Source organism: Vidua macroura, chromosome 20 (assembly GCF_024509145.1).
Source record: "Vidua macroura isolate BioBank_ID:100142 chromosome 20, ASM2450914v1, whole genome shotgun sequence".
NCBI classification, from domain to species: Eukaryota; Metazoa; Chordata; class Aves; order Passeriformes; family Viduidae; genus Vidua; species Vidua macroura.
Window position 1 is genome coordinate 6,036,880 of NC_071590.1, and position 17,988 is coordinate 6,054,867.

The 17,988-nt window shown below is 52.4% G+C and overlaps 3 protein-coding genes across 3 annotated transcripts; all 3 read left to right on the forward strand.

The window, feature by feature from the left end:
* Positions 1-2,843: 2,843 nt before the first annotated feature.
* On the forward strand, positions 2,844-3,832 carry LOC128817330 (C-C motif chemokine 3-like). Its single transcript, XM_053995763.1, has 3 exons — positions 2,844-2,928; positions 3,210-3,324; positions 3,459-3,832. Exons 1-3 carry the CDS (start codon positions 2,856-2,858, stop codon positions 3,562-3,564), a joined length of 294 nt encoding a protein of 97 aa, XP_053851738.1. The 5' UTR covers positions 2,844-2,855; the 3' UTR covers positions 3,565-3,832.
* An 807-nt stretch (positions 3,833-4,639) lies between these two features.
* On the forward strand, positions 4,640-5,603 carry LOC128817096 (C-C motif chemokine 7-like). The gene is made up of 3 exons (XM_053995243.1): positions 4,640-4,709; positions 5,060-5,177; positions 5,504-5,603. The coding sequence occupies exons 1-3, from the start codon at positions 4,640-4,642 to the stop codon at positions 5,601-5,603; spliced, it is 288 nt and encodes a 95-aa protein (XP_053851218.1).
* Positions 5,604-12,220: 6,617 nt separating this feature from the next.
* On the forward strand, positions 12,221-13,104 carry LOC128817374 (C-C motif chemokine 22-like). The gene is made up of 3 exons (XM_053995842.1): positions 12,221-12,341; positions 12,560-12,668; positions 12,804-13,104. Exons 1-3 carry the CDS (start codon positions 12,269-12,271, stop codon positions 12,895-12,897), a joined length of 276 nt encoding a protein of 91 aa, XP_053851817.1. The 5' UTR covers positions 12,221-12,268; the 3' UTR covers positions 12,898-13,104.
* Positions 13,105-17,988: the final 4,884 nt, after the last annotated feature.

A 17,988-nucleotide genomic window follows, 5' to 3' on the forward strand; every position in this document is an offset into this window, starting at 1 on the left:
TCTTCCAGCAACACCTGTGGCATGCTCAACATTCCTCCCACGGGATTGACATGTCTGAAATTGGATTTAGCTGTGATTTTCCTGGTGAAATCTCCCCTGGAAAAGGATGGCAGCACTCATTCCATCTTAATTCCATAGGAGGAAGGAGTCTCAAGCCAGCTGTGTGCCAGGCAATGCCTTGGACAAAAAAACCCCAAAACATCTCTGCTGCTTTTTGGGAGCAGAATCCAGCTGGGCTCTGCAGGGATGTGGGTGGCAAAGGGGACACCTTTTTTTGAGGACCTTTTTTTTGGTGACCCAATCTGATAGAAACCATCTCTGCAGCAGCTGGGGAAGTCCTGGGTGGCTGGGGCCGGACAAAGACTTTAAAAAAGGAAATGGCACAAACGGGGTGTGAATTCAGTGGTTACCTCAGCGTCAGATGGAAAAGCTGACCCGACCACGCTCGAAAAGGGCGAAGAAGAAATCAAACGGAGGGAGAAGTCGTCAAACAAATCCTTGTTAGAAACAGCCCTGACCTGGCAAAGCAGCTCCGCTCCCGGGCTGACTTTGGCTGCCGCAGCCGCAGCAGCCGCCCCGGGGCTATTGATCGGCTGAGAGGGAAATGCAGCATCGATAAAGCATCGGCTGGAAAAGCAGCGCTGCCCCGGGGGCGAGCGGCACCCACGGGCTGTCCCGGGCTCTCCCTGGCTGTCCCTGGCTGTCCCGCAGCCAGAGCTGGGAGTGCAGGCACGGAGCCCTCAAGAAACAGGGGAAGAAGGGGAGAAAAAAGGTGTTTTCCAGCCCAGATGATTTGTGGGATCAGTAGACTTGTGGGGCCATCCCAGAGCAGAGACTCTGCCCATGTCCCGTACCCTTCTCTGCATCAAACACTGATGAGCTGGGAGTCATTCCCGGCCTTCTTTGCCTGCTGCATCCCAGAATTTTACCTCGCAGTCTTTAAAAGGGGTTTTCCCAGGCTGATGAACCCTGTTTTGTTTTCCCTCCTTTTGTTTTCCAGGGAACATTTTCTACTCTTAGAGGACCATGTTTGCCCCGGCTGCAGCAGGAGCTCTGCGGTGCGTGGGGGTAGGAAAAGGGATGAGGGAAAAGATGGATCCAGTCAGGGAAAAGCGAGCCAAGGGCTGAGCCAGAGACATCTCTGCTCCCCCAGGAGGGATGAATCGGGAATTTGGGTGATGACAAAAGGCTCTCAGCTGTGCCAGACAAACACAAACCCCAATTATCTGCTCCCACCACCCTTGGGGCATCACCTGGCACCTCCCTGTCATCCCACACAGCATCCCAAACAGAGGCTGATTTCTGGGAAGTGGCTTTGGAGAAGAGCAAATGGAGGCGCTCTCCATTCCCATTCCCCTTCCAGGAGCAGCACCTCAAGGCAGTCCAGGACACAGTCTCAAGCTGCACCAAGGGAAATACAGGCTGGATATTAGGGAAAATTTTTTACAGAAAGGGTGATAAAGTTCCAGAATGTTCTGCCTGGGGAGGTGGTGGAGTCACCATCCTTGGGTGTGTTTAACAAAGCCTGGATGTGGCACTGGGTGCCAGGGTTTAGTTGAGGTGTCTGTCACCAGATGACACAAGCAAAAACGACGCACCACAGCCTTGGTCACGATGAAGAGACTAATTTATTTTTTCTGACTCCAATCTTTTATAGTTCTCAAAAGGTGCCAGTGGATTGGGGGGTGAACGTGCCACCTCTCCAACGACACTGGACAAACTACCTGTACATCAAATTTCTCCACCTCTATGAAAGAATGTAAAACAATAGGTTGTTTACAGAAAGTTGTGTGAGAAAGTTCTCTACAAGAATGTAAACTCAGAAGGCTTTAGAAAACTCTTGATAACCAGGGTGACAAGGTGTCAGGGCTGGGTTGGACTCCATGGTCTTGAAGGTCTCTTCCAACCCGGTGATTCTGTGATTCTGTGCAGGGCTGTGTCCCAAACGCCCCAGGATCCCTCGGCGTTCCCAGCCCCGCGCGGCTCCAGCGCAGCCTCTGCCTCTCCCATCCCCCGCCAGCTGCCGGCAGCTGGGAGCGCCCTGGGATCTGCAGGGGCTGGGGGGAGAAAGGGCTTTTTTTAACAGCTGCAGCCAGGCAAAATCCACCAGGGATTCCCTCGCTGGCCTCTGCCTTTCCCAGCCCAGCACGGCCAAGAACATGAGCTGCTGCTTTGGCACCGAGAGCAGGGAAGTGGAGCCACCTGCCCATTCTCCCCCAGCCCCCCTGGGCCCCAAAACACCCCCAAAACCCACACAGAGGAGTTCGTGTGCCTCATGCAACCAGGCAGAAGCTGTTTCTCTATGTTTTGGGGCTTTTCTCTATAGCTTTCTTTTCTCTATGGCTGGCTTTTTTTGGGAGGGGGAGGGGTAAAGGAGTTTTTGGCAGATGGTCCCCAGGGCCAGGATTGCAGGGCAAAATTGCAGGGCAGGGGGAGGACAGGGACCATGGGAGACCCTGCAGGATGCTGTGCCTGTCCCTTGACCCAACCAAAGGATATCTTCAAATGCTCTCACCTCCCCTGGGGCTCTTTCCACGAGGCTTGGACACAGCCTGCCCAGGGACTCAGGGTGCAGAGCCAAACTTTGGGAACAGCCTGTCCATCAGCCCCAACGCTGGAGGCCGGAGCTCCGGAAAAATCCCAAGCCCATCGGTGCCAGAAGCACGGCCTGGGAGCGCATTTTTTCTTTCCCAGGGCTGGGGAGGGGATGAGGGGATGAGTATCACTTACCCTCTGTGCTTTGGGACATGGCAGGGGCCAGGCCCTCCCCCTGGCCCTGGGGGAAGTTCCCCCATAAAAGCAGCTGAGGCAGGCTGGGCGCAGCACAGGCAGCTCAGCCACTGCCACAGCCCAGCATGGGGACAGCCACCAGCGTGGTCTGCACCCTCCTCATCCTCTCCACGCTGTGCTGGCACAGCCTGGCTCAGAGTGAGCATTGCCCTGACCCCAGGGGCTGGGGGATGGGGACAGAACCCAGGGCTGGAGACAGGGACAGAACCCCGGGCTGGGGGATGGGACAGAAACCAGGGATGGGGACAGGGGCAGAAACCAGGGATGGGGACAGGGACAGAACCCAGGGCTGTGGGGTTGGGTTTGCTTCATGCACGGGGTGCACGGGGATCCCCCCAAAGAGCTGCCATTGCCATGGCAGGAGGGCTGAGGAGGGACTGGGGGTCTCCAGGTTGAGCCAGGTTTGTGCTGTTCCCCAGGAGCTCCAGCCGTGCCGGACAAGTGCTGCTTCAACTTCCAGACCAGAAGGATCAGGAGGGACAACGTGGTGGCCTGTTACCCCACCAGCCCCGAGTGCCCGCACAAGGCTGTGATGTGAGTACCCCAAATCCACCCCTGGATCCTGCCACACCCCTTGCCTTGCTTTGGTGGGTCCAGTCCTGACCCCCTGAGCCCCTCAGAAACTCAGTTTTGGGGTCCCCACTGACCCCAGTTTCTCTGTGCCCCAGCTTCAGGGTGAGGAATGGGAAGGAGATCTGCACCCAGGCCGGCAGGGCATGGGTCAAGAGGTACCAGCAGAGCTTCCAAGTCAGCTCCTTCTCCATCCCCAGCTAGCGGGGTGGCTGGGGACAGCGGGGACTCCTCCCTGTGGGGGACACCACCGAGGCAGAGGGGACACTTCTGGATGGAGCAGCTCACAAGGGACATCCTCCCCATCACGATGACCCTCACCACTTCCCTGAAGGCAAAGGGCCTTTGCCAGCCCACCAGGATGGAGTGTCCAGACCCTCTGTGGTCCATGGAGAGGCTGCAGCAGGCGGGGGTGAAGGGGGAGCAGCTCCACAGCTGGTTTTTGTCGACTCTGAACAGAATTAAATGTGATTCCCACACGCAAACATCTGTCTGTGCGAGTCTCTCGGGCCTGGGCAGATCCTGCTGCCGGCTTTCCTGCCCAGGTGTTGGGATCAGCAAGGAGCCAGGAGGAGCTGGAGCCTCAGCCAGGTCTCCGTGAGGATGTCCAGGGGTGAATGGGGCCAAACCAAACCCATGAGGGCTTTGGGGAAGAACCAGAGGGACAACATGCCCGGGAGGAGAGGGCTTCCTGTGCTACTCATCCACCATCCTAATTAACAGCCCAAATTCCAGCAGAGGGGGATCTCAGGGATGCCCGAGCCAGCCCAAAATCCCAGGATGCCACCAGGAAATGTGATGGGCGCCGTGACAGTGGCAGAGCCACCATGATGAGCAACAAGCAATGGGTGATGGAGAAACAAACCCGGCCACCACCAAGCCACCCACCCCAGAGCAAGCAGAGGCCTCAGAGCCATTGGCAAAGGGTGGTTTTTGCACAGGAACTCACAAGTGTGAGCATCATCCTGTGCTGTTTGCTGGTGGCCACAACCCAACCCAAAATAGACTCCCAGCCCAGCATCACCGCCACTCCCACACCTCTCAGCAGCCCCCGGGCGTCACGGTGGCCCAACGTGGCTGGCAGGAGGAATTTCCCCTCACACTCGCCCCTCATGGAGAGATCCAAGTGATTCTTTCCACGGGGAGGGTCCGGAGCTGTCATGGAGAGCCTGGCAGGGGTTGTTATAAATCACACGGGGCTGCAGGCAGGAGGGCAGGCAGCTCCTGGTGGCCTGAGGAGAATCAGAGCTGCTGGTGCCGACAGAGCCTCGGGCTGGACATGAAGATCTCCTTGGCCCTGCTCATCCTGCTGCTGGCAGCTGCCTGGACTGGAAGCCAGGGGATGTCCTGTAAGTACCAACAGGGAGATGTTCCCTTCTGAGCTCTCCCAGCTCCTCCTCTGATGGGATTTGGGGCTGGGGAAGAGGAGGAGAGTTCAGCTCCTGATGGGGTTGTGGGGCATCACCAGCTGCCTGAGCATGGGGCTGTCCTGGATTTGTTCCAAATGAGTAAAAATGGGGTTGGTTCAGCCCCAGGGTCCCAGCTGGGGAGCTCTATGGGCAGGGAACTCCTACCTTGGGGCAGAGCATCACCCCTTGGGCTGCAAGATGTTCCCTTTGTGGGATGAGGGAGCAGGAGCAGAACCCACACCCCTCATGCCAGGGGTGGGAGAGCACTGAACCCTCCCTCCTGCTCTCAGTACGCAGCGACAAAGCTGAATGCTGCTCCAAGGAAAAGTTCTCCCGTCGGAAAATCCCTGAGTTCAAGATCCAGGGCTACCTGGAAACGCCTTCCACCTGCACCTACAGGGCTGTTCTGTGAGTAACCCCAGCTCCCAGCCAGCCTTCCTCCCCTCCACCCCATCCTCACCTCGCTCACCCTCCTTCCCCACCAGCTGCTCTGCTTTTGGGGACTCCCCAAAAACGAGGCTCCCTGCACAGGGTGCTGCGGGTGGGGCTGTCCTCACCTGGCTCTTCACACTCACCTCCCTCCCTGCTTAACCCACGCAGCCCCAGCTGGGGCCATTCCTGCTGCCAGCAGGCCAGGAGTCAGCACTGGCAGGGAAAGGGGGGCAGGATGCTGCAGGAATCCCTGGGGACATCCTCCACTCCCAGGCTGACTCGGGATATTCTTTTTCCCCAAGTGTGAAGCTGCAGAAGGGGCTGGTCTGTGTGGACCCAGAGAAGAAATGGTTCCAGGAGTACCTGAGGAAGCAGAAGAAGTCAAACAGCACCTCCACGTGAAGCTGCCTTCCCCAAATCTCTATTTAATGGTACCCCATAATTCTCTGTGTGTTTTCGTGTCATTATTATTTATTTACCGAGCTGGCTCTGTCCCCTCCCCCTGCACTGCACATGCCCCGTGGGCTCAATAAACCCTCTTGTGGTCACCTGTAGCTGGAGTGAGATGTCAGTCCCGGGCAGAAAACAGCTCACATCCAGGCTCAGCCTTGCCAGGAATAGTCCAGGAAACCCAAAGGGCCCAGCTCCCTCCAAGCTGGAGCAGCCCTGCCCAGGTGTGGGGTTTAAGGATGCCCCGGGCAGCTGCCCATGGGATGGGGAGAAATGGGAGAAGGATTCCCTCTGGGGTGTTGGAGGGTGTTTAGGGGTTGGGCTGGCTCAGTCCCTGGGGAGCAGCACTGGTGACAGCCCCAGCTGGGTGTCCCTGCCTGACCCACCACCCCTGGGCCACCAGGCAGTTTGTCACCCCAACAGGGCACCCGTCCAAGCCATGGGCAGGCAGCTTCTCCAGAAAAACGCTGCATTATCCACTTCCCTGTTAGTTTGTGACTCACTTGAATCATCTTTTTGATGTGCTAGGGCATGCCTCGCTCTTAAAGATACCTTTATACACATTGCCAGATTTGTTGCCATTTATCTGCCCCCATTTAGGGCATTTTTTGTACAAATTGATGACCAATTTTGTACAATCAATGACCAATGGACAATTATTCTGCCACAATGACCACAGGACTACATCACCTGGAACTGGTCTGGAATTAGAAGGAATATTCTTGCCTAGGATTGTGGAACTGCAATTCTCAATCATTTTTGCAGAGAAAATGAGAGTTAACCAGACTTTTCTAGTTGCTCCTTGGTGCTGGAAATCCCAGGATCCAGCAGAATATTTGGGATGTGTGAAGGATAGGGCAGGAACTGGTTCTCTAAACCACAGAAGCATTAAGGAAAAGACCTTTAAGGTCAAGTCCAACCATTAACCCAGCACCAGACCACAGCCCCAAGTGACACATCTTTGGAACACCTCCAGGGGTGGGGATCCCACCCACATGCCACCTTCCCATTGTGACTCAGAGACTGCCCTCTGCTCATGGGGCCCACGCAGAGGTGCCAGATGATGAAGCACTGAACTTCTTGGAGATGAAAGATTGCCAAGGGTGGGGCTGAGGGCCACCAGCTCATGTCCCTGTGGCTCTGGTGGCTCTGGTGGCAGGAGGGTGACAGGCATGATGCCTCAGGTTTTGGCTTTTCTATTTTTCACATTCTGTGCTGCTTTAGTGTCTGGGTCTGGGCTTCACATCAGGGGATGGTGAGCTCTCTGCACAGAGCAGGGAGACAAAACAATTCCTGCTCCAGCTGGGCACCAAGGACAAATGAGCCAAATCTCAGGCCCAAGAGCACAAACAGCGTGGGCTGGAGAGAGAAAAACAAGAAAGGGATTTCATAACCTAAAGCTGGAATGGGACAATGAACTGCAAGGTGCAAATGGAGCAGAACTGATCAAAGTGAGAGACCCTGTGACCAGTTGTGCATTTTGGGACCATTTTGGTTCACCTTGGGTGCAGCCCTGGCTGGGCTCTGGTGCTGCCCAAGGTGGATCCATGGAGGAGATCCTTTGAATCAATCCCTGCTTTATTCTTTAGCTCTGCCCAGCTCTGCTCTAGGGCAGCCTGCACAAGGCAGCAGGCCCCTGTGGCTGCAGTGCCAAATCACCCCCTGTGCTGGACATCATCCCCCACTGCTCCCAGTAAAGACTGGGATTAAATGTGTGAGATGGTATTTTTTGTTTGGATTTAGATGTTTATTATTTATATTACAGTCTTACAAGCTGTGAGTTCCACAGCACTAAAATTAAAGTATATGGAGAGTTAAACTAAAAATGGAGCTGTATCTCTCTCTCTACAAGGCTTTTTAAGGATAAACTGTCTAATTAAGAAATGACACTTAAATTATTTTTACTTTTAACTTAATAATTAATTACTCATGGCCCACAGTGCAGATTTTTAAATTTAATTATACAATACCACTCAAACCTATGAAGAAGAACGACTAACTTTTGCCTTAGAACTTCTATTTTGTTTTATATATATTACTATATTCTAAAACTTTAAACTCTTATTACACACTTCTATTCAAACTCCACACTCATAATCTGAGTTCTAGAATTCAATTCTGGAAGCCTTCTGTAGGGCCTCAGGTTAAATGCAGTGTTCTCTTGGGGGTCAGTGCTTGTCAGCACAGAAATGCTTATTAATTCTTTAATTAATTTAAGAATTAATTTAAGGGGGATTTTCTGGAATGCTGCAGCCTCCTGCCTGGGAGTGGTTGTTCTTTTCATTACCATTCTTCCTCTCAGTCTGCTGCTAAAGCCACTTTGATGCAGGACCACAGAAAACCTGTCCTGGGCTGGGGGTCCTCAGGATGCTCAGGGAGGGAAGGAACATTTGGAAATTCGGATTACAAATCCACCGGCGGGGCCTGCTGTAGGAACTCTGCTTTGAAAGCAGAATTATTCCCACAAAACCACACACAGGAGGGTCAGGGCCAGCCCATGAGGCTGCCCCGTGCTCTTCTCAGAACCCCGAGCCCTTTGCAGCATTTTTATCAATGAGTGTCACTTCCCAGGGGGATGTTGCATAACCCCAGAGGCTTCCTCTGCACTCGCACGGGATCCAGGCGCTGGCAGTGACTTTCATTTCTTCCTGCTGCGGGTTCCTGCCTTGGGGAAGGCAGAAGTTGCTTTGATTCCTTTGGTGCTCTCCTGAAAGGAGTGCCCAGAGCATCCCTCTGCCTCAGGTCAGCAGCTGGACTTGATTATCCTTGTGGATCCCTTCCAGCTCAGGAACATTCTGTGATTCTCCTCTTAGGCCTTATTTCTGGGAGAAGAGCCCTAAGGGAGAGGTTCCTCACCCCAGGACAGAACAAATTTGGGGTCTGCTCTGGCCCCACACTGTCCCTGCTGCTCCTGGCTGCTCCCCCTTGTCGTGCCCTCAGTCAGGGATGGTCCCTCCGCACAGCCCCGGGGGGTGAGGGGGTTTCAGACCCAATCCCCTCCTTTTCTTTGGGATACTCATGCAAGGCAGTGCCAAAATCATCAGATTTTGTGACACCAGGGCCATGTTTGCTCTCCCACCCCATGTGAGTTTGTCTGGTGGTGAGGTGGCCACAGGCTGGCTCAGGAGGAATTTATGGAAATCTTTGCAGCCTTTTTGTTTTGGCTGCAGCTGCCTCAACTGCCTCTTTCTTCCTTATTTATTCCTTATTTATTATTCCTTATTTATTATTTGTTCTCTTTTCTCTCCTGAGTGCACAAAATTTTGGTGGTATTGAGTACTCAGCCACAACCAGACAAGCCAAAAAAGAAGTAGCATCTTTGGCTCTTTACTCCCCTCTCTAATTAATGGGCTTTTTCTTTCTTTAGTTTTTTCAAGTTTGCATTTGTAAAGCTGAAGTTTCTCTTTCCCTGCTTTCATCCCCGCCAAATTCGTGTTCCTCTGCTGGATTCAAGCATCACCTGTTCTTCCATGATCTTCCATGAGATCTTCCATGGCAGGAGAAATAAAACCACAAGTCATTTCTTTACTCTCCCTTTATATCAGTTCCTTATATCTAATTCCTTGAACAGAATTAATCACAAACGGCCTGCTCTTGCAGAGCTGCACTTTTGTGCAATTCTCTGTAATATCCTCGATTCCAGTCACAATGGAAAGTATTTCATCAGCATCCAGTAAGAAGTCCCATCCGGCCCTCAGCTGAATGGAGAACTGAAAGCTTGGCCAGTCACTTCTGCAGCAAAGAGGAAATAGTTTTGCTTTTTCCGTCAGAAATAATCTATTAATTGTGAGATTTTCTGGGGTTCCTGCCGGATGACAAGTCATCCTCTGGAAACTGCAGTGCCACAGTGCCCTGATCTCAGTTTCCAGCTTTTCTGGCTGTGGGATATTCCTCACCACGCTCCTGGTGTTTGTTGTCCCCCAGTGCTGCTCTCTTGCCCATGCTGCCTCTTTTCCCTCTGTTTGTGCAACCACCAAGCCGAGCTCAGCTCATCCCTGGCTCAGGGCTGCTCTCTCCAGAAAAAATCCCAGCCAGGCTTTGGATAGCTCAGGATCTTGCTCCTGTGGTTGACCCAGAGAGCAATTCCTGGTTTCCTTCATCCTGTCTGTCCCACTCCCACTTCTCCCCCATGCACAAACCAAGCTGGCCCTGGTGAGGCAGGAGAGGTGCCAGAATTCCAGGGGTGGCTGAGGGCAGAGGTGTGGGGAAATCTCAGTGGGACATGTGGGGTTTACAGGCAGAGAGGGTCATGAAAACACAAAAAACTCTTCCACTGGCTGGCCCTGAACTTGGGATTCCTCTGCACACAGAGGGTGCTTTGAGCTCTAGAGAAACCTCTCAGTGTCTCTGCAATCAGCAGGGCAGAAAAACAGAATAAACTCACGCAGGTCTGCATTACTCTGGGGAATTGAGTCCCTGCCTTCTGCCTTTGTGTTTCCAGGGACATGTGACAAGCAGGAGCCTTTACAGCAGGTGAATTTTCCAAGTCTTCCTGAACCATCACAGATGGAGACCCTGGTTATTGGTAAATCCAAAGGATTTATTAATTTATTTATTCCTTTTGTGAAAAGTGATTATTATATGGCTCTACGCAGGTATTTACTATATGTATTATGTTATATTGATTAGAAGTGCTGTATTAACATTTTAAGAGTATGGTAAATGTAGTTTTGTAGTTACAATGGAGCTTTTGTAGTTCAGATAGAAACTATGTACATGGGAAGAAAGGAATGAGGTACTTGCATCAAGACAGCAGCCGCAAGACACCTAAATCTTCCAGAGAAAAAGAATTTATGACTCCCTTATCAAAAAAAATTAACTTCTTCCTGCCTCGCTCAGCCCTGAAGACGCCACAGGATTAAGAAGAAGACATTGACACTGATCAGACAGAATTTATGCATCATGTATGAGATATATGAATATGCAACAAACAATTGCTTTTAAGGGTTAATTTTTTGTCCACAAGGCATGCCTTTCGTGGCTTAGTGCCTGAGAGCATCCAGATGTCCGTAATTCTTTGTTTTGTTGTCCTTTATGGTCCTAACTCTGATTGTCTAAATTCTTACTGCTCTAATTTTTATTACTGTTTTTATACTATTAAACGTAAAAAAGTTTTAAAACAAATGATTGACGCTTTTCACACTTTGTGCTCCATGCACAGAGTGGCTGAAACAGAAAGAGCTGAAAATTGGGGGTTGGAGAAAGAGCTGGAACAGCTGGACCTGTCCTTCCACCACCCCAAGGCTAGATCAGCCCTGCCCAGCTCCTCCTGAGCAGCTCCAGGAGATGATTTGCACCCATTCCCTGTGCTGCTCACACCAGGCAGGACCTGGTGGCTGGGGAAGCTTTGCTGGACAAGAAGTGGAGGTGGGAGCACAGGCAGTGCCATGGCTCAGCATTTTGGGCAGTTGGACTTTTCCCTTGAATCAGTCAGGAATTACTCACACCCGAGGCAGGGTCAGCAGCAAGGCCAGGGGAAGCTGGGGTTTGCATGGTAACTGCAAACCCTCTGTGGCAGCATCAGGAAAAGGCTGGAAAAAGCGAAAAAAAAATGGAGGAAGGAGTGATTTTGGCAGCTCACTCTGTCTGGGTGTGCAGCAGAGTTTGGGAATTGCCCTCTGGAATTGCAAATGCTGCCCTTTTTCAGTCACTCTCCAGTTTCCTGGAGATTTTATCTGCAGTGAGCTGATCCCAGTGGGTACCAGAAGGATCCTCTCTTCCCTCTGCCTCCAACCCTTAACGCTGTGTCCTGCCACGGGAGCCTCTGCTTTTTGGGGCTAAACCAAGAGAGATTAAATCAGATTAAATGATCCTGCTTGGGAAGAAGTGGGCAAGCAGTTATTGCACAACTTGAGCGTTGAGAGGCTGCAGGCAAAATGAAACCCTTAGAGAGGTGTAAATTCAGCCAGGGGACAGGGAGGGTGGCAGGGCAGGCTGCTGGCCTGGGTCAGGGCACCCGAGTCCAGGCCCTGCACCTGCACCTGCAGGGACTCGGTGTCTCTGCACCCTTTCCAGTAAGGAAATTGCTCTTTTGACCAACCACCAGCAAAAAGGGACAAATGTGAGACCCACAGTGACTTCTAGCTCAACACAACCTCATTCCTTCATGATTTTCCCTGTCCAAGCAGGAGCTGGTGTTATCAGTGAGGATGAACGTGTGTGCAGAGTTGTGGACCTCACTCCAGATCCCCGTGGTGGAGCAGGCTGAGAAGTGGCATTTGTGGCAAACCCAAGGAGAAGTTGGCATCTGTCTCCTGGCAGGGCTTTTCTGCCAGCAGCAGTGGCTGGGGATGTCCATGCCAGGGCACCCCCAGAGCTGCTGCAGAGCCCTGACACAGTTTGGGAGCACCAGGCACCCAAGGAGCATCTCGGAGGCTGCAGCCTCGTGGCCGGTGCTTCCCCTTCCGCAGTTCCCTCGCCTTTTCCAGCTCAGCAAAACTGGTGATCTGTCAGTTTCTTAAGTAATGCTCACGCTTTCCTTCTCTGAAACCCTGCACCCGCCCCTCGGACGGGGATAAAAGGGGAGCACGGCCCCAGGGCCACAGAGAGAGTCCTGCAGCCTCCCCAGCTCCAGCTCCAGCTCCTGCTCCTCTCACAGAGCTCTCACCCACAGCACCATGAAGGTCCTGGCAGCCACCCTGGTCACTCTGCTCCTCCTGGCCACCCACTCCCCAGCTGAAGGTCACCTCGGTGAGTCCAGCATTGCTTTGTCACCCCTGGGGAGTCCCAGCCATGTCGAGGTGGCTGTGGGGAGGGTTGGGGGGGGTCTGTGTCACACTGGGGGACGCAGGTTTGGAGCTGGGGGTTGCATGGAGGGGGCTCTACCAGGGGATGTGGAAATCCCTGGAGGGGGCAGAGGCTGTGCTGGGCTCTCACCAGGGCCATGTGTGTGTCCCCTGCCCTCACAGATGGTGTCCCCAGCATCTGCTGCTTCAGCTACCAGAAGCACCCCATCCCTGTGCGCCGCGTCAGCTCCGTCTTCGTCACCAGCAGCTCCTGCACCAACCCAGGCGTGATGTGAGTACCCAGCAGTGCCAGCCCAGGGTGCCAGGGGGGACCTGGGGACACACGTGGGACACTCGGGGTGCTGCTGGTGGGACTCAGGTCCTGCTGCCCCAGCCCAGCAGCTCAAGGCAGGTTTTGTCCCGGCAGCGTGGTCACCCAGAAGAAGAAGCAGCTGTGTGCAGATCCACGGGCAGCGTGGGTGCAGGAGCTCCAGAAGCACTTCCAGAGCCTGGAAAACTGAGCCTTCCCTGCTGACAGCCACAATCCCACTCCTGCACAGCTTCCAGCCTCGGGCACAACAGAGAGGATTTGACCCCATGCCATCTTCAATGGGGAAAATTATTTTATTTAACTTATTTAAGTTAAATTAAATGTTGTTTTTCTAAGGATAAAAATTATTTAAACTATGTCAGAATAATACACTAAAATAAAGATAATTTCAATCATATCTACGTGTCTGTTAATGAAGGGTCAGTTTTGATGCCTCCTTGCACCAAGGTGGGAGAAGGGACCACGGGGACCCCTGGGTTTGCTGTTCCCCAGCCTGGGTCCAGCTCTGGTGCCACCCAGTTTGTCCCCACAGGTGACACCTGTGTCTCAGCTGGGGCTGCCAGTGGTGTCTCTTGTTTGGGGAATGTCCTGGAAGTACCTGTGGTGCCACAGGAGAGCTGGGGTATGATTTTCTATGGGATGGAATATCCTTTGGTCAGCTTGGATCACCTGCCCTGACTCTGCCCCCTCACAGCAGCTCCTGAGTCCTTGATGAAGGAAAACACCGCTTAGGAACAGCTAAAACATCAACATTATTCTCATGCTGAATCCATCAGCAAAGAGCTAAAAAAAATAACAAAATTGAGCTGCAGATCCTTCCTCAGCTCCGTTGTCCCACACCACTGGTGACACCAGCAGCCAATTTGTCACCCAGCAAACAGGGCACCCACCCAGGACACAGGACATGGGGACAGCAGACCCAAATTTCGGTGCCACCCAACTCTTCATCTACAGGCACATTGATATAATGGAAACTACTTTTGTTTGAACTTATTATCCTGACATATTTGAAATACCACACCTAAGAGCTGCCTTTTGTAAGTTCAGAGATATTTGTGCAGAAGGAAATGCAGTAGATTTCACTCATCTGGGCTTCAGGAAGACACTTGAATTAAGGCCAGATAGTAAATCAAGAGCAAAGGCAGGGAAGATGTGACTGGCATATGAAAAGTAAATTTGGTCAAGAGCTGCCTGAAAGGGGTATGGTAATTGCTTCAGCTGAAAGGGGCTGTGTCACACTCACAGGGGCTTACCCACACAGTTCCTTGAGTTTCTGCCTCAAAAAATATCCTGCTTGACATTTGCATTAAAGACCTTGGCACACAAAGCAGGAGAAGACAGAGGAAATGTGCTGATGAGGCAAAACGAGATGGGATCATCAATCTGGAGCAGGCCAGGACATCACACAAAAGGATTCAAATGACCTTGAGGGGTGGAGGAGGGATCCAAGGCAGCAGTGCAGAGTAGGATCCTGCTGGTGGGGACAGGGATAACAGGAACAGCCACTCCAGTTTGGGAGCTGGGAATGGCTGGGGCAGGGAAAAGCCCATGGCACACATCATAGGATTGATGTCATCATGAAAAGAGTTAAATGAAAAGGTTTGGGTTGAAAAATGAGAGACTGATCCATGTGAGGGCACCAGAGGTTGGAAGGAGGTGCGGGGGGCACTGCTGGTGTGAGGACAGGCTGCAAACCAACAGAGAGGAAATCAGGTTTGCACAGGGACATTGTAAGGATCTCACGCAGGTTTCTGACCCAAGATAAAAACAAGCACTGCCCCCATAGACACCAGCCCCACTGATGCCTCAGGTTTGAGCTTTTCTATTTTTCACATTCTGTGCTGCTTTAGTGTCTGGGTCTGGGCTTCATATCAGGGGATGGTGAGCTCTCTTCACAGAACAGGGAGACAAAACAATTCCTGCTCCAGCTGGGCACCAAGGACAAATGATCCAAAGCTCAGGCCCAAGAGCACAAACAGCATGGGCTGGAGAGAGAAAAACAAGCAGGATGGGACTGCATGGGCTGGAGCTGGAATGGGACAATGAACTGCAAGGTGCAAATGGAGCAGAACTGATCAAAGTGAGAGACCCTGTGACCAGTTGTGCATTTTGGGACCATTTTGGTTCACCTTGGCTGCAGCCCTGGCTGGGCTCTGGTGCTGCCCAAGGTGGATCCATGGAGGAGATCCTTTGAATCAATCCCTGCTTTATTCTTTAGCTCTGTCCAGCCTCTGTTCCAGGGCAGCCTCTCCAAGGCATCACCACCAGCACGTTCCACAGGCCATCCCGCCTGCAGCTGCGATTCCTTCCCAGGGTGAGCTGCCCTGTCTTCACAAGGGCCAATTCCCAGAGCCTTTTAGAGCCCAAGGTGTCCCTCAAAGCAGCATTGCTGTGGAATCCAGTGTTCTTCAAGGCTGTCCAACCACCAGCAAACCAGGAAACTTCTCCTTCCCAGGAAAAGCTTCACTCGTTCCCCTGCAGGCCTGGAGGTGGTTTTGGTGTGAGCTGCCTCACTCTGAAACTGGCTCAGCTCATCCCTTCAGTCTGGAACAGCAGCATTACAGCACTTCTGCCCCATTTCCTCCAGAATATCCTTTTTGGACACTCCCTCCTCTAACACCCCTCGTTCTGTGCCCTGAAGGAGCAGTGCTGAGGCAGCCTCTGCTGGTGCAGACACCCCCATTTCCTAAGCTGACCCCTTGCTGCTCCCCAGGGCTGGATTAATTTTGTGGTTCCAACTTTCACTCCCCACATTCCCTGCGTGTGCCCATCCCATCTCCCTGGTCTTGGGATGTGTCACCATCACTGCAGTACTTCAGGACATCAAATGTCCTCTGGGATCATCAGGGGTTTCTATTTCTTTATTTCTTTCCTTTCGGTCTCCACCACATCCTCATCTCTGACCAAGTCCCTCAGAGCTTCCTGGGCCACCTCACTGCTGAGCTGAAAGATTTTTATAGTACTATTTCAAATTATCAGGCTTTTTCTATCTACTTCCTCTTTCTCTGGAATTTCTCTTTCGAATTAACTGGGACAAGACTAATCCTGGGGTCTGCTTGGATCCCTTTCCTTTTCAACCACAGGATGTGGGACTGACTCATTTTAGAGAGAATTACTTCTATCCCCGCTGATCTGTGAAGCCCAGCACCCACAGCATCCCTCCACTCCCAAATCTATCTCTCTGGACACTCTCTCCTGAGTTTTCCTTCTGTGAATTCCCCAGCAGGACAGCTGTGAAACCTTTGCTTTGCTTTTAGGACCGAGCCAGGAGTAATGGCAACCATCAGCCCTTTCCCATCCTTTTCAGAGCCACTTTTTTCCTGCAGCCTCCATGCCTGGACCCTTCTGGGTGTAATTCAGCATGACAAAGCCTCCTCCTCCTCCCAGGAGAGGCATCACTCCTGATTCAAAGTGCTTTTTGGTGTGAAAACTGCTTTTGACCCTAAATGCCTCAGTGCAGCCCCAGGGTGGGCTCCCCTGTGTGCCTCCAGAGAGCTGACCCTGCTACCCCCAAAAATGCCCTGCAGGAAGGTGGGAAAGAGCCCAAACAGTGCAGGGAACCAGCAATAACAAAACACAGCCAGGTTTTGCATCTGGGCCTGCCTTTGGCCATAGAGCTGAATGAAAAAAAAAAAAGTGATTTTGCAAGCAAGGACTCACCACAGCTGTCCCCACAGCAGGACTGTGTCCCCACCAGAGCCCCCATCACCAAGAGCAGCAGGCTGGCAGCTCAGGTGACAATGACAAATTACAGATGCCAGCCTCGAGCTCCATGCACACTCCTGAGCTTGGGGCACAAGTGGCAGGGATGCTCTGGGGAGGACACAACCTCCAGCAAACACCTTGGGCACAAGAGCCAGCAGACCTTGGTGGCTCAGAGGGCACAAGCAGAGGAGCAAGCCAGACACAGGGATGTCTGCAAGGAAGAAGAGGAAGGAATTTGCTCTGTGTGTGATTCTGCTACAGGCAAGATGTGAGCTCATCCTGCTGCTGGTAACTGGCTCCAGAGCAGCAGCAGGGGCAGGAAAGGATCAGGGTGACTCAGGGCTCAGCCACGTGTGTTGTGGTGCCCAAATTCCAGGGCCACGTCAACCCTGGATCATCCAGGAGGTGAAAATAATCTGGTTTGTGAGAGATAGGTCCCAGCAGAGGATGTGCTGTCTCCAAGGATTGAACATTTGCTGCCCTCCACGGCTCAGGAGCACCCTGAGGATCTTCTCATCTGCACAGTTCCCCATCCAAGGGCTTCTGAGGGAAGGGAGAGGCCCTTGGCCTTAGAGCATGTGGTTTTTCAGAGACACAGAGCAAGCAGGGCTGGGGAGACACAACTTCCACTCACTGTGTCACTCTAGGAACAGACTTCCCCTCTCCCCAGGTGATCTCCCAGCACCTCCTCACTGCTGCAGGATTTTTTCTCCCATTTTTTCTTCGTTTGAGATCAGAACATCATGTCCTTTCCAGCAGGAAAACAAAGGATGAAATTGTTCAGTGACCCCTGTGGCCCATTCTCAGGCCTCTCTCACCCTCTTTGCACTGCACACCACAATTCTTCCACGCTCTGCAAATTTAACAAATCCATGCTTGTTTCAAGCAGCATTAATAAAAATATCACATAGCACCAGAGCTGTGGGGTCCCACACACTCCTGGCAGTCAGGGATGAAATCCACCCAGGCCATTTCCACAGGCTGACAGCGACAATGAGGTGTCAGAAGCATTAGGGGATTTTTTTGCAATTTGGGGAGCCCCACAGGACCGAGCTGCTCATGCAATAATCCCTTCCCAGAGCACAGCACTCACAGATCTTGAATCCCTGTCAAAAATGACGTCAGGTTGAACTCCAGGAGAAGAACAGGAGCGAGTGCCTGCTGGTGTGGGAACACAGGGCTGGGCAGAGATTCCCAAGGATTTCCCAGCCAGGTCTTCCCGAGCTGTTACAGAGCAGCATTGCAGCACCATCTGCTGCCTGCTGCTCCCCAGCTCCTCAGCAGGCAGCTGAGAAATACCTCACTCACTCCTCAGGCTGACAAATCCTGCAGTCACTGATTAGAAAGTGGATTTGTCTTCTCTTCTTGGGGGAAATCAGGGCTCAGGCTCCTGAGACTTCCCTCAGCTGAAGCACATTCTCAGATCCTGTGGTCAATACTGCAGGTGAGTGTGAGCAGCAGAAGCACCAACTTACAGAGTTTAATTGCTGCAAATATTTACTCAGGGTTTAAGCAAATTAACACCCTGCTGGCACTTCTCCTTGCAGCAGCCTCCCTGCAAGGGCACAGCACACCT

What these genes read in the sequence shown, in the direction of transcription:
- LOC128817096 (XM_053995243.1), top strand. Translation starts at nt 4,640, where the DNA reads ATGAAGATCTCCTTGGCCCTGCTCATCCTGCTGCTGGCAGCTGCCTGG. An exon ending in TGGAAGCCAGGGGATGTCCT is followed by an intron (nt 4,710 to 5,059) that starts GTAAGTACCAAC and finishes TCCTGCTCTCAG; the next exon opens with TACGCAGCGACAAAGCTGAA. An exon ending in TGCACCTACAGGGCTGTTCT is followed by an intron (nt 5,178 to 5,503) that starts GTGAGTAACCCC and finishes TTTTTCCCCAAG; the next exon opens with TGTGAAGCTGCAGAAGGGGC.
- LOC128817330 (XM_053995763.1), top strand. Translation starts at nt 2,856, where the DNA reads ATGGGGACAGCCACCAGCGTGGTCTGCACCCTCCTCATCCTCTCCACG. An exon ending in CTGGCACAGCCTGGCTCAGA is followed by an intron (nt 2,929 to 3,209) that starts GTGAGCATTGCC and finishes GCTGTTCCCCAG; the next exon opens with GAGCTCCAGCCGTGCCGGAC. An exon ending in TGCCCGCACAAGGCTGTGAT is followed by an intron (nt 3,325 to 3,458) that starts GTGAGTACCCCA and finishes TCTGTGCCCCAG; the next exon opens with CTTCAGGGTGAGGAATGGGA.
- LOC128817374 (XM_053995842.1), top strand. Translation starts at nt 12,269, where the DNA reads ATGAAGGTCCTGGCAGCCACCCTGGTCACTCTGCTCCTCCTGGCCACC. An exon ending in CCCAGCTGAAGGTCACCTCG is followed by an intron (nt 12,342 to 12,559) that starts GTGAGTCCAGCA and finishes CTGCCCTCACAG; the next exon opens with ATGGTGTCCCCAGCATCTGC. An exon ending in TGCACCAACCCAGGCGTGAT is followed by an intron (nt 12,669 to 12,803) that starts GTGAGTACCCAG and finishes TTGTCCCGGCAG; the next exon opens with CGTGGTCACCCAGAAGAAGA.